This window comes from Rhinoderma darwinii (genome assembly GCF_050947455.1).
Source record: "Rhinoderma darwinii isolate aRhiDar2 chromosome 5 unlocalized genomic scaffold, aRhiDar2.hap1 SUPER_5_unloc_4, whole genome shotgun sequence".
Taxonomy (NCBI): domain Eukaryota; kingdom Metazoa; phylum Chordata; class Amphibia; order Anura; family Rhinodermatidae; genus Rhinoderma; species Rhinoderma darwinii.
The window spans coordinates 30,001-43,522 of record NW_027461798.1 but is presented as its reverse complement, the minus strand read 5'-3'; the positions used below and the strand labels follow the sequence as shown (position 1 = coordinate 43,522).

Below are 13,522 nucleotides of genomic sequence, written 5' to 3'. Positions count from 1 at the left end.
CTGATACTAATACCACTGATTACTCCTGTAGACACACAGCACTGATACTAATACCACTGATTACTCCTGTAGAGACACAGCACTGATATTAATACCACTGATAACTCCTGTAGATGCACAGCACTGATACTAATACCACTGATTACTCCTGTAGATACACAGCACTGATACTAATACCACTGATTACTCCTGTAGATGCACAGCACTGATACTAATACCACTGATTACTCCTGTAGATGCACAGCACTGATACTAATACCACTGATTTTGTCCTGTAGTTCCACAGCACTGATACTAATACCACTGATTACTCCTGTAGGTGTACAGCACTGATACTAATACCACTGATTACTCCTGTAGAGACACAGCACTAATACTAATACCACTGATTACTCCTGTATATACACAGCACTGATACTAATACCACTGATTACTCCTGTAGATGCACAGCACTGATACTAATACCACTGATTACTCCTGTAGATACACAGCACTGATACTAATACCACTGATTACTCCTGTAGAGACACAGCACTGATATTAATACCACTGATAACTCCTGTAGATACACAGCACTGATACTAATACCACTGATTACTCCTGTAGATGCACAGCACTGATACTAATACCACTGATTACTCCTGTAGATACACAGCACTGATACTAATACCACTGATAACTCCTGTAGATACACAGCACTGATACTAATACCACTGATTACTCCTGTAGATGCACAGCACTGATACTAATACCACTGATTACTCCTGTAGATACACAGCACTGATATTAATACCACTGATTACTCCTGTAGATGTACTAATACTAATACCACTGATTACTCCTGTAGATGTACTAATACTAATACCACTGATTACTCCTGTAGGTGCACAGCACTGATACTAATACCACTGATTATTCCTGTAGATACACAGCACTGATACTAATACCACTGATTACTCCTGTAGAGACACAGCACTGATATTAATACCACTGATAACTCCTGTAGAGACACAGCACTGATACTAATACCACTGATTACTCCTGTATATACACAGCACTGATACTAATACCACTGATTACTCCTGTAGATGCACAGCACTGATACTAATACCACTGATTATTCCTGTAGATACATAGCACTGATACTAATACCACTGATTACTCCTGTAGATACACAGCACTGATACTAATACCACTGATTACTCCTGTAGATACACAGCACTGATACTAATACCACTGATTACTACTGTAGATACACAGCACTGATACTAATACCACTGATTACTCCTGTAGATACACAGCACTGATACTAATACCACTGATTACTCCTGTAGATACACAGCACTGATACTAATACCACTGATTACTCCTGTAGATGCACTGATACTAATACCACTGATTACTCCTGTAGATGCACAGCACTGATACTAATACCACTGATTACTCCTGTAGATGCACAGCACTGATACTAATACCACTGATTACTCCTGTAGAGACACAGCACTGATACTAATACCACTGATTTTGTCCTGTAGTTCCACAGCACTGATACTATTACCACTGATTACTCCTGTAGGTGCACAGCACTGATATTAATACCACTGATAACTCCTGTAGAGACACAGCACTGATACTAATACCACTGATTACTCCTGTAGAGACACAGCACTGATACTAATACCACTGATTACTCCTGTAGATGCACAGCACTGATAATAATACCACTGATTACTCCTGTAGAGACACAGCACTGATACTAATACCACTGATTACTCCTGTAGATGCACAGCACTGATACTAATACCACTGATTACTCCTGTAGAGACACAGCACTGATACTTATACCACTGATTACTCCTGTAGAGACACAGCACTGATACTAATACCACTGATTACTCCTGTAGAGACACAGCACTGATACTAATACCACTGATTACTCCTGTAGATGCACAGCACTGATACTAATACCACTGATTACTCCTGTAGAGACACAGCACTGATACTAATACCACTGATTACTCCTGTAGATGCACAGCACTGATACTAATACCACTGATTACTCCTGTAGAAACACAGCACTGATACTAATACCACTGATTACTCCTGTAGATGCACAGCACTGATACTAATACCACTGATTACTCCTGTAGATGCACAGCACTGATACTAATACCACTGATTACTCCTGTAGATACACAGCACTGATACTAATACCACTGATTACTCCTGTAGATACACAGCACTGATACTAATACCACTGATTACTCCTGTAGATACACAGCACTGATACTAATACCACTAATTACTCCTGTAGATGCGCAGCACTGATACTAATACCACTGATTACTCCTGTAGAGACACAGCACTGATACTTATACCACTGATTACTGCTGTAGATGCACAGCACTGATACTAATACCACTGATTACTCCTGTAGAGACACAGCACTGATACTAATACCACTGATTACTCCTGTAGAAGCACAGCACTGATACTAATACCACTGATTACTCCTGTAGAGACACAGCACTGATACTTATACCACTGATTACTCCTGTAGATTCACAGCACTGATACTAATACCACTGATTACTCCTGTAGAGACACAGCACTGATACTAATACCACTGATTACTCCTGTAGATGCACAGTACTGGTACTAATACCACTGATTACTCCTGTAGATGCACAGTACTGGTACTAATACCACTGATTACTCCTGTAGATACACAGCACTGATACTAATACCACTGATTACTCCTGTAGATGCACAGCACTGATACTAATACCACTGATTACTCCTGTAGTTACACAGCACTGATACTAATACCACTGATTACTCCTGTAGAGACACAGCACTGATACTAATACCACTGATTACTCCTGTAGATACACAGCACTGATACTAATACCACTGAATACTCCTGTAGATGCACAGCACTGATACTAATACCACTGATTACTCCTGTAGAGACACAGCACTGATACTAATACCACTGATTACTCCTGTAGATACACAGCACTGATACTAATACCATTGATTACTCCTGTAGATACACAGCACTGATACTAATACCACTGATTACTCCTGTAGAGACACAGCACTGATACTAATACCACTGATTACTCCTGTAGATACACAGCACTGATACTAATACCACTGATTACTCCTGTAGTTACACAGCACTGATACTAATACCACTGATTACTCCTGTAGAGACACAGCACTGATACTAATACCACTGATTACTCCTGTAGAGACACAGCACTGATACTTATACCACTGATTACTCCTGTAGAGACAAAGCACTGATACTAATACCACTGATTACTCCTGTAGAGACACAGCACTGATACTTATACCACTGATTACTCCTGTAGATGCACAGCACTGATACTAATACCACTGATTACTCCTGTAGATACACAGCACTGATACTAATACCACTGATTACTCCTGTAGATGCACAGCACTGATACTTATACCACTGATTACTCCTGTAGACACACAGCACTGATACTAATACCACTGATTACTCCTGTAGAGACACAGCACTGATACTAATACCACTGATTACTCCTGTAGAGACACAGCACTGATACTAATACCACTGATTACTCCTGTAGAGACAAAGCACTGATACTAATACCACTGATTACTCCTGTAGAGACAAAGCACTGATACTAATACCACTGATTACTCCTGTAGAGACACAGCACTGATACTAATACCACTGATTACTCCTGTAGATACATAGCACTGATACTTATACCACTGATTACTCCTGTAGATGCACAGCACTGATACTAATACCACTGATTACTCCTGTAGAGACACAGCACTGATACTAACACCACTGATTACTCCTGTAGATACACAGCACTGATACTAATACCACTGATTACTCCTGTAGTTACACAGCACTGATACTAATACCACTGATTACTCCTGTAGAGACACAGCACTGATACTTATACCACTGATTACTCCTGTAGAGACACAGCACTGATACTAATACCACTGATTACTCCTGTAGATGCACAGCACTGATACTAATACCACTGATTACTCCTGTAGAGACACAGCACTGATACTAACACCACTGATTACTCCTGTAGATACACAGCACTGATACTAATACCACTGATTACTCCTGTAGTTACACAGCACTGATACTAATACCACTGATTACTCCTGTAGAGACACAGCACTGATACTTATACCACTGATTACTCCTGTAGAGACACAGCACTGATACTAATACCACTGATTACTCCTATAGATACACAGCACTGATACTAATACCACTGATTACTCCTGTAGAGACACAGCACTGATACTAATACCACTGATTACTCCTGTAGAGACACAGCACTGATACTAATACCACTGATTACTCCTGTAGATGCACAGCACTGATACTAATACCACTGATTACTCCTGTAGATGCACAGCACTGATACTAATACCACTGATTTTGTCCTGTAGTTCCACAGCACTGATACTAATACCACTGATTACTCCTGTAGGTGCACAGCACTGATACTAATACCACTGATTACTCCTGTAGAGACACAGCACTAATACTAATACCACTGATTACTCCTGTATATACACAGCACTGATACTAATACCACTGATTACTCCTGTAGATGCACAGCACTGATACTAATACCACTGATTACTCCTGTAGAGACACAGCACTGATACTAATACCACTGATAACTCCTGTAGAGACACAGCACTGATACTAATACCACTGATTACTCCTGTAGATGCACAGCACTGATATTAATACCACTGATAACTCCTGTAGATACACAGCACTGATACTAATACCACTGATTACTCCTGTAGAGACACAGCACTGATACTAATACCACTGATTACTCCTGTAGAGACACAGCACTGATACTAATACCACTGATTACTCCTGTATATACACAGCACTGATACTAATACCACTGATTACTCCTGTAGATGCACAGCACTGATACTAATACCACTGATTACTCCTGTAGATGCACAGCACTGATATTAATACCACTGATAACTCCTGTAGATACACAGCACTGATACTAATACCACTGATTACTCCTGTAGAGACACTGCACTGATACTAATACCACTGATTACTCCTGTAGATGCTTACAAGTGATATCAAACCTACCTTTATTATAGTCACTGACTTCATGCATTTTTGTTCACAGTTGAAATTGCCATTAGCGACGGTGTCTCAATAACTGGAGGGGGTCTCTCTTCACCATATTCAGCTACTGCATTTCATTTTCATTGGGGAACTGGGACTTTAGGCTCTGAGCACAGGTTGACTTCTCGGCAGTATCCTATGGAGGTAATGGAATAGACTCTCAAGGATTTCATTTTTTATTTTCCACTGACAAATCCATTAGGTAAATGTTCTTGAAAGTAATTTTTGTGTAATCCTTCATTCGTTTCTGTGCAGTTTCCAAAGCTCTTTATGTAGTTACCAGATTCCAAATGAAAAAACAATAGTCTATAAATGGATCATTTTTATCTAGTAGGGCTTCATTGGCACAATGTAAAAGATTCTCTCATTACTGTGACCCACAGACAAGAGTTGCACCGGGAATAATACAAGGTCAATGTTTTGTTTATTTACAGTGAAGGTTCTGATAAAAATAAATTCCATAAGTTCATTTATTCTCTATGTTCCATACAAGTTGCCATCTACTATGGGACTAGAGTTGAGGCTTGCAGTTAGTTGCTGGTTACAGTTAGGTTTGGGGTTTGGGTTAGTTCACTGAGTTACAAATAAATCTTAAATGGAATAAATCATCAGAAATGTTACTTTTTTTATGTTACTTTTTTTTTAAAGTTTGGTGGTGTTTTGGGGTTAGGGTTTCTATGTTACTTTTTAAATGAATAGGTTTTCACACTGGCCACTGAGACTCACAATAGGCTAATACTTTGTCATGTAGAGATCACTTAGTGTAATCCTGCCTGTGATATTGAGGTGAACGCTGACAGGTAACATATATATATATATATATATTCAACATTGTTGGCGTTTGGAATTGTGGAGATCACAGCATGGATAAACATGTTAATGATATGCAGTTGATAGAAAAAAACGGAAACAAAATCCTCCAAACATCTTGATTTATTCAGTATGGAGTATGAGCGCCACGTGCAGAAATCCACGCACTTCCACGCCTTGGCATTTTATCAGTGAGGTTATTAATGGTCATCTGAGGAATGTCATCTCATCATTACAGGCAGGATTACACTGACCAGTAACACCTATATATAGATAACACAGGATCCACCATTCATAATAGACTGATCCTTCCTGTTCTGTAGAGATCACTTCTCAGCAGTCATTATCATCACAGGAAGGATTACACTGACCAGTAACACCTATATATAGATAACACAGGATCCACCATTCATAATAGACTGATCCTTCCTGTTCTGTAGAGATCACTTCTCAGCATCATCTCATTATGATCACAGGCAGGATTACACTGACAGGTAACACCTATATATGGATAACACAGGATCCTCCATTCATAATAGACTGACCCTTCCTGTCCTGTGAGATCACTTCTCAGCAGTCATTATCATCACAGGCAGGATTACACTGACAGGTAACACCTATATATAGATAACAGGATCCACCATTTATAATAGACTGATCCTTCCTGTTCTGTAGCGATCACTTCTCAGCATCATCTCATTATCATCACAGGCAGGATTACACTGACAGGTAACATATATATATACACTACCGTTCAAAAGTTTGGGGTCACCCAGACAATTTTGTGTTTTCCATGAAAACTCACACTTATATTTATCAAATGAGTTCCAAAATGACTAGAAAATATAGTCAAGACATTAACAAGGTTAGAAATAATGATTTTCTCCTTCAGACTTTGCTTTGGTCGCTCCATTTGCAGCAATTACAGCATTGCAGACCTTTGGCATTCGAGCTGTTAATTTGCTGAGGTCATCGGGAGACATTCCCCCCCATGCTTCCAGAAGCCCCTCCCACAAGTTGGATCGGCTTGATGGGCACTTCTTGCGTACCATACGGTCAAGCTCCTCCCACAACAGCTCTATCGGGGTGAGATCTGGTGACTGCGCCGGCCACTCCATTACAGATAGAATACCGGCTGCCGGCTTCTTCCCTAAATAGTTCTTGCATCATTTGGAGGTGCTTTGGGCCATTGTCCTGTTATAGGATGAAATTGGCTCCAATCAAGCGCTGTCCACAGGGTATGGCATGGCGTTGCAAAATGGAGTGATAGCCTTCCTTATTCACAATCCCTTTTACCTTGTACAAATCTCCCACTTTACCCCAGACCATCACTTGACCTCCACCATGCTTGACAGATGGCGTCAGGCACTCTTCCAGCATCTTTTCAGTTGTTCTGCGTCTCACAAATGTTCTTCTGTGTGATCCAAACACCTCAAACTTCCATTCGTCCGTCCATAACACTTTTTTCCAATCTTCCTCTGTCCAATGTCTGTGCTTTTGCCCATATTAATCTTTTCCTTTTATTAGCCAGTCTCAGATATGGCTTTTTCTTTGCCACTCTGCCCTGAAGGCCAGCATCTCGGAATTGCCTCTTCACTGTAAACGTTGACACTGGCATTTTGCGGGTACTATTTAATGAAGCTGCCAGTTGAGGACCTGTGAGGCGTCTATTTCTCACACTAGAGACTCTAATGTACTTGTCTTGTTACTCAGTTGTGCAGCGGGGCCTCTCACTTCTCTTTCTACTCTGGTTAGAGCCTGTTTGTGCTGTCCTCTGAAGGGAGTAGTACACACCGTTGTAGGAAATCTTCAGTTTCTTGGCAATTTCTCGCATGGAATAGCCTTCATTTCTAAGAACAAGAATAGACTGTCGAGTTTCACATGAAAGCTCTCTTTTTCTAGCCATTTTGAGAGTTTAATCGAACCCACAAATGTAATGCTCCAGATCCTCAACTAGCTCAAAGGAAGGTCAGTTTTATAGCTCCTCTAAACAGCAAAACTGTTTACAGCGGTGCTAACATAATTGCACAATGGTTTTCAAGTGTTTTCTAATCATCCATTAGCCGTCTAACACAGTTAGCAAACACAATGTACCATTAGAACACTGGAGTGGTGGTTGCTGGAAATGGGCCTCTATACACCTATGTAGATTTTGCATTAAAAACCAGACGTTTGCTGCTAGAATAGTAATTTAGAACATTAACAATGTACAGAGTGGATTTCTGATTCATTTCATGTTATCTTCATTGAAAAAAACTGTGCTTTTCTTGCAAAAATAAGGAAATTTCTAAGTGACCCTAAACTTTTGAACGGTAGTGTAGATAACACATTATCCACCATTCATAATAGACTGATCCTTCCTGTTCTGTAGAGATCACTTCTCAGAAATCATTATCATCACAGGCAGGATTACACTGACAGGTAACACCTATATATAGTCTATTATGACTAGTGGATCCTGTGTTCTCTGATCCTTCCTGTTCTGTAGATATTGCTTCTCAGCATCATCTCATTATCATCACAGGCAGGATTACACTGACAGGTAACACCTATATATATAGAGAACACAGGATCCACCATTCATAATAGACTGATCCTTCCTGTTCTGTAGAGATCACTTCTCAGTAGTCATTATCACAGGCAGGATTATACTGACAGGTAACACCTATATAAAGATAACACAGGATCCACCATTCATAATAGACTGACCCTTCCTGTTCTGTAGAGATCACTTCTCAGCATCATCTTATTATCATCACAGACAGGATCACACTGACAGGTAACATATATATATTATAGGATCCACCATTCATAATGGACTGACCTTCCTGATCTGTAGAGGTCACTTCTCAGCTTAATCTCATTATCATCACAGGCAGGATTATACTGACAGGTAACACATGATCCACCATTCATAATAGACTGATCCTTCCTGTTCTGTAGAGATCACTTCTCAGCATCAGCTCATTATCATCACAGGCAGGATTACACTGACAGGTAACACCTATATATATAGAGAACACAGGATCCACCATTCATAATAGACTGACCCTTCCTGTCCTGTGAGATCACTTCTCAGCGGTCATTATCATCACAGGCAGGATTACACTGACAGGTAACACCTATATATAGAGAACACAGGATCCACCATTCATAATAGACTGACCCTTCCTGTTCTGTAGAGATCACTTCTCAGCGGTCATTATCATCACAGGCAGGATTACACAGGTAATACATATATATATATAAATATAATAATTATTTATTTTTTTTGCATCTTCGGCTGTCCGTGCGCCACCAAATGAAATCTATGCCAGACAGGAGCCGGTGTAGTTTCCTGCTATAATTTTTGCCAGATTGTGGCATTAAAGTGAACCTTTCACCTCCCCATACAGGTGCAGCTTAGTGCAGCATATAATGGCCCTGGGCTGCACAAACCCTGTGGCACTTTACATTTTTTTCTACCCTCCTCCGTTGTTTAGATATCGTTGCTGTTATATTTGGCGCCCGATATTTAAAAAACACCTTCACTGAACAGTCAATGGGGCGCTTACTGGCAAGGGGGCGCGTTACTATGGCTGTGAAACTGTCCAATCAGCTAGGGAGAGTGTTACAGCAGGAGGGAGGAGAGAGTGTGTGCGCGCACGCTCTCACTCTTCAGCTGTCAAGATCAGTCTTTTGCTGAACTGGCAAGGGGGCGTCACTGCTACGGACAGTGTAAGAGCTGTGGAGAGGAGAGCGCGCATGTGCGCTCTCCTCTTCAGCTCTTGCGAGAGATCAATCTTGTACTTTGTCTGCCGAACTGGCAAGGGGGCGCGCACACTCTCCTCTATCCTCACTCTTGCTTAAGCACTGTCCATATCTGATTGGACAGTGTCACAGCCATAGTAACACGCCCTCTTGCCAGTACACGCCCCATTGGCAGTTCAGGTTCATGCTGCACCTGTATGGGGAGGTGAAAGGTTCTCTTTAAATATCATAAATGTGTCAGACGGCTGGTGGTTATGTCCCGTTTTGTCAAAGCGGTGAGAGCGGGGGAAACGGCCCAAAAGCCGCAATATTTGCGAGTTTCTAATGCAACATTTCTGTGCCAGAGACAGACATAGAAACGTTGTTACATTTCCCCAATGAGTCGTGCTCTGACCTAGGGTTCTGCCGTTTAAAGCAGTAAACAAAATAATGAAAATGTACAATCCGGGAATAAAAACAGATCAGATAAGAATATGTCAGTGGATATAGTTATTAGTAGAATAAAATATAGATGATGCAGTCCCTGTAAAGATAAACACGAGGAGAATGAACCATTCCACTACAGATTAATAGACAGAAGTGCATCCCCTGTGCCTTTCACACAGGGCCACCATCAATGTGACCGATAATATGGTGGTCCGGGGGGTTAGATACACACAGGACCTGCTGTCAGCTGAACTGACGGAATGGGCTCATAATGAACTGCACAGCTTCTATTGGAAAAACAAAACAATATTTTTACTAAAAGTCAATTTAAAAAATATTTGAAAAGTTTTTGTATGAAATGAATGTTTTGTGGGATTTTAGAGTGTACAGAACCTTTATTAAGGAAGAGCCGGGCGCTGGTGAATTCACAACAGAGGGCACTGGATGGAACCGTCTAGTCTTAAGGTCTGAGGAATCAGCTGCTTATTGTCCAGTGGCCCAGATTTCACGGATTCCACAAGTGATTTACTCTTTTTGACAAAAAACCTACAAGAGATGGAATATCAAAGAGCTGCATGTGAATAGCGAGACCCCGACAATGGCATGTTCACCTTCATAATATCTTGATCATTCTAATCCCAAAGCCGTCCGTTATTTTCCACCATCTTTTACGATTGATGCTTCGTTTATTGTCTGTGTTCTGTCGGATTTTCTTGCCCCCGCAGCTTTGCGCTTCGACATTAAGACTTCTTTGTTTCCCGTAGATGCACGTTGTTCACACAAAGGGAGGAATGAAACTATCGGAAGCCAAACAAGACCCCAATGGAATTGCAGTTCTGGGATTCTTTATCGATGTGAGTGGGAAACGTTCATAGTGGCTGCAGCGTTCACCCGGCCTTTTCCATATTTATGTTGTTGCAACTTTTTAGATAAAAAAGCAGATTACACAAAAAGCCGCTCCATAGTGTAGTGTGTTAAATATTACAACGAATAACACTGGGCACCAAGATTCTCACCAGATCTAGTTGTGCAAAGAACAGGTAAACAACTCTAGGAATCGTTTCTCCTCCTGGTGTTTCGGCGGCTGCTGCTGGTTTCTCACATTCAACCAATTTTTCGAAGGGGTAGAAATGCACCATGAGTGGGGCCCGCACATCACACCGACTGTTTCTTATAGGGCTCCACCAACCAGAACATGGCGATACCTGGGCATCACCACCATTGGTCGTAGGCCATTCTAAAATTAAAACTATGGCTTCGTTTTTCTTCTGTCTCCTGGGCTAAGCCTGGTTTTACAATTAGTTCTGTAGCTTAACCAGAGATCGTTGACTGTGCAGTTTGCAATTACTTCTGTCACATCTGCCTCCCCAACAACTAGGGGCACCTCAACTAAGGAGAAACACTGCACTAAGCGGCTAAGACGCGGAGCAGCTACACCCCGACACGGGACAGTATAATGACGAAAGTTTCTAGCTGATGAACTATCATAGAAACATAAATGAGAAATCATCATTGCATTATCTGCAGGCAGAGAAAGACAATCCTAGATAGAAAACGATTTCCCCGAACAACCTGCCTCACATAGGATAATTCAATGTAATATTTTATTCATATGTAATAGATGCAGACTGAAAACTATGAATTCAAAGCAGAAGGAAACGAAGCCCTAAATTTGAAAATGACATCATATCTCCATGGGCTGGAGGGTTGGCTAGAGCGCTGCTTCTCAGACTATGAGGCGCCCCCAGTTATTGGTGAGGCACAGCCGGATAGGCAGTTGTGACACAAGTGATTATAAGCTGCATGTTATGACGAGCAAGTTGTGGACCCACTGGGCTCCTCCATTGGTTTGGCCTGGGGCCACCTCTAAGCGTTATCTAAGTAGCCTCCCCGGTCTTCACCCTTTAACCTCTAAACAGGGATCTGTTCTTTGCTGTGGGGAGACTACCAGGTCTTGAGGTGGTCTCAGCGGAGTAGCTGTTGGCCAAGCGGACTAGAAACAGGCACTGGCAGATGGTATTTTGATGTCTGGAAAGTTTGTGCATGACACCTACAGTTGGACGATGGCTGACCTTGGAAACTCGATGGAAGCTGATAGTGGATTGCTGGACATTGGTGGATAGCAGATGACTGGACATGGGCAGATAACGAACAGCTGGACACTGGCAGATAACTGGATACTGGCTGACAACAGGCAGCAATAGTGGACTGGATACAGGCTGGTAGTGAATGACTGGATACAGGCTGACAACAGATAGCAATAGCGGACTGGAATCAGATGCACATGTGAACCTTTGCGGGATACAACTAGGTTGTTCCAATGTTGCTCAGGAACCAGGTAGCAGCGGTGCCTTAAATAGTCCTGGGGTAACAGGAATTGGATGAATGAATTTTGAATTTCACAGACACTGGCCCTTTAAGAGACTGCCGGAGCGTGAGTGCACTAGGGACACTACGGGCAGAAACACAGGACCCCTGCAGATGCCGAAGGGCCGCTGGGAGGGACAGGCCACCAGAGGAGTTGCGAGACCCATCAGCGGGCAATATACCGCACAAGAAGATGAACTGGAGGGTGGACTGAAGAATGGCCAAGAAGCTGGGCTGAAGGGTAGACTGGAGGGTGGGCTAGAGGATGGACTGGAGGACATGAAGCTGGGTTGGAGGGTGGATCGAAGGGTGGATTGAGGTGTGGGCTGGAGGTTGGACATGAGGTTGGGTTAGAGGATGGACAGGAGAGTGGGTTGGAAGATGGACATGAAGCTGGGCTGCAGGGTGGCTGGAAGATGGACTGGAGGATGGACATGAAGCTGGATTGAAGGGTGGACTGAAGGATGGACATGAAGCTGGGCTGGAGGATAGATGTGGGTGGGCTGGAGGATGGACTTAAGTAATGCTAGAAGGGGGTTGGAAGATGACATGAAGCTGGGCTGCAGGATAAACTGGAGGATGGATATGAACCTGAGCTGGAGGATAAACTGAAGGGGGCTAGAGGATGGGCTGGAGGATAGAAATGAAGCTGGGCTGCAGGATGGACTGAAGGGTGGGCTGGAGGATGGACTGAAGAGGGGCTAGAGGGTAACTGGAGGATGGACATGAAGCTGGGCTGGAGGGTGCACTGAAGGGTGGATAAGAAGATGGGCTGCAGAATGGGCTGGAGGGCGGACTGAGAGTGGATGAAAGAGTGGGCTGGAGGATGAACTGAAGGTTGACCACCTCTCAATTCTTATCATTGATGAGTTAGAATCAGTTCAGCTGCTGTCTCTTGATGTTGGACCTTCAGTAGTCGCTCTTCCTTGTGTTTCTGCTTCCACCTTCTTGATGAGTAGT

General features: G+C 42.4%; 1 protein-coding gene across 1 annotated transcript in view; it reads left to right on the top strand.

Annotated features, from left to right (window-relative positions):
• LOC142692703 (carbonic anhydrase 4-like) overlaps positions 1-13,522 on the top strand; it is a 74,836-nt gene that overhangs the window by 51,371 nt on the left and 9,943 nt on the right. Inside the window, exons 3-4 of the mRNA XM_075847602.1 lie at positions 5,211-5,353; positions 10,960-11,049. Of these exons, the coding sequence (XP_075703717.1) occupies positions 5,211-5,353; positions 10,960-11,049 (233 nt within the window). The remainder of the gene's footprint in view (positions 1-5,210; positions 5,354-10,959; positions 11,050-13,522) is intronic.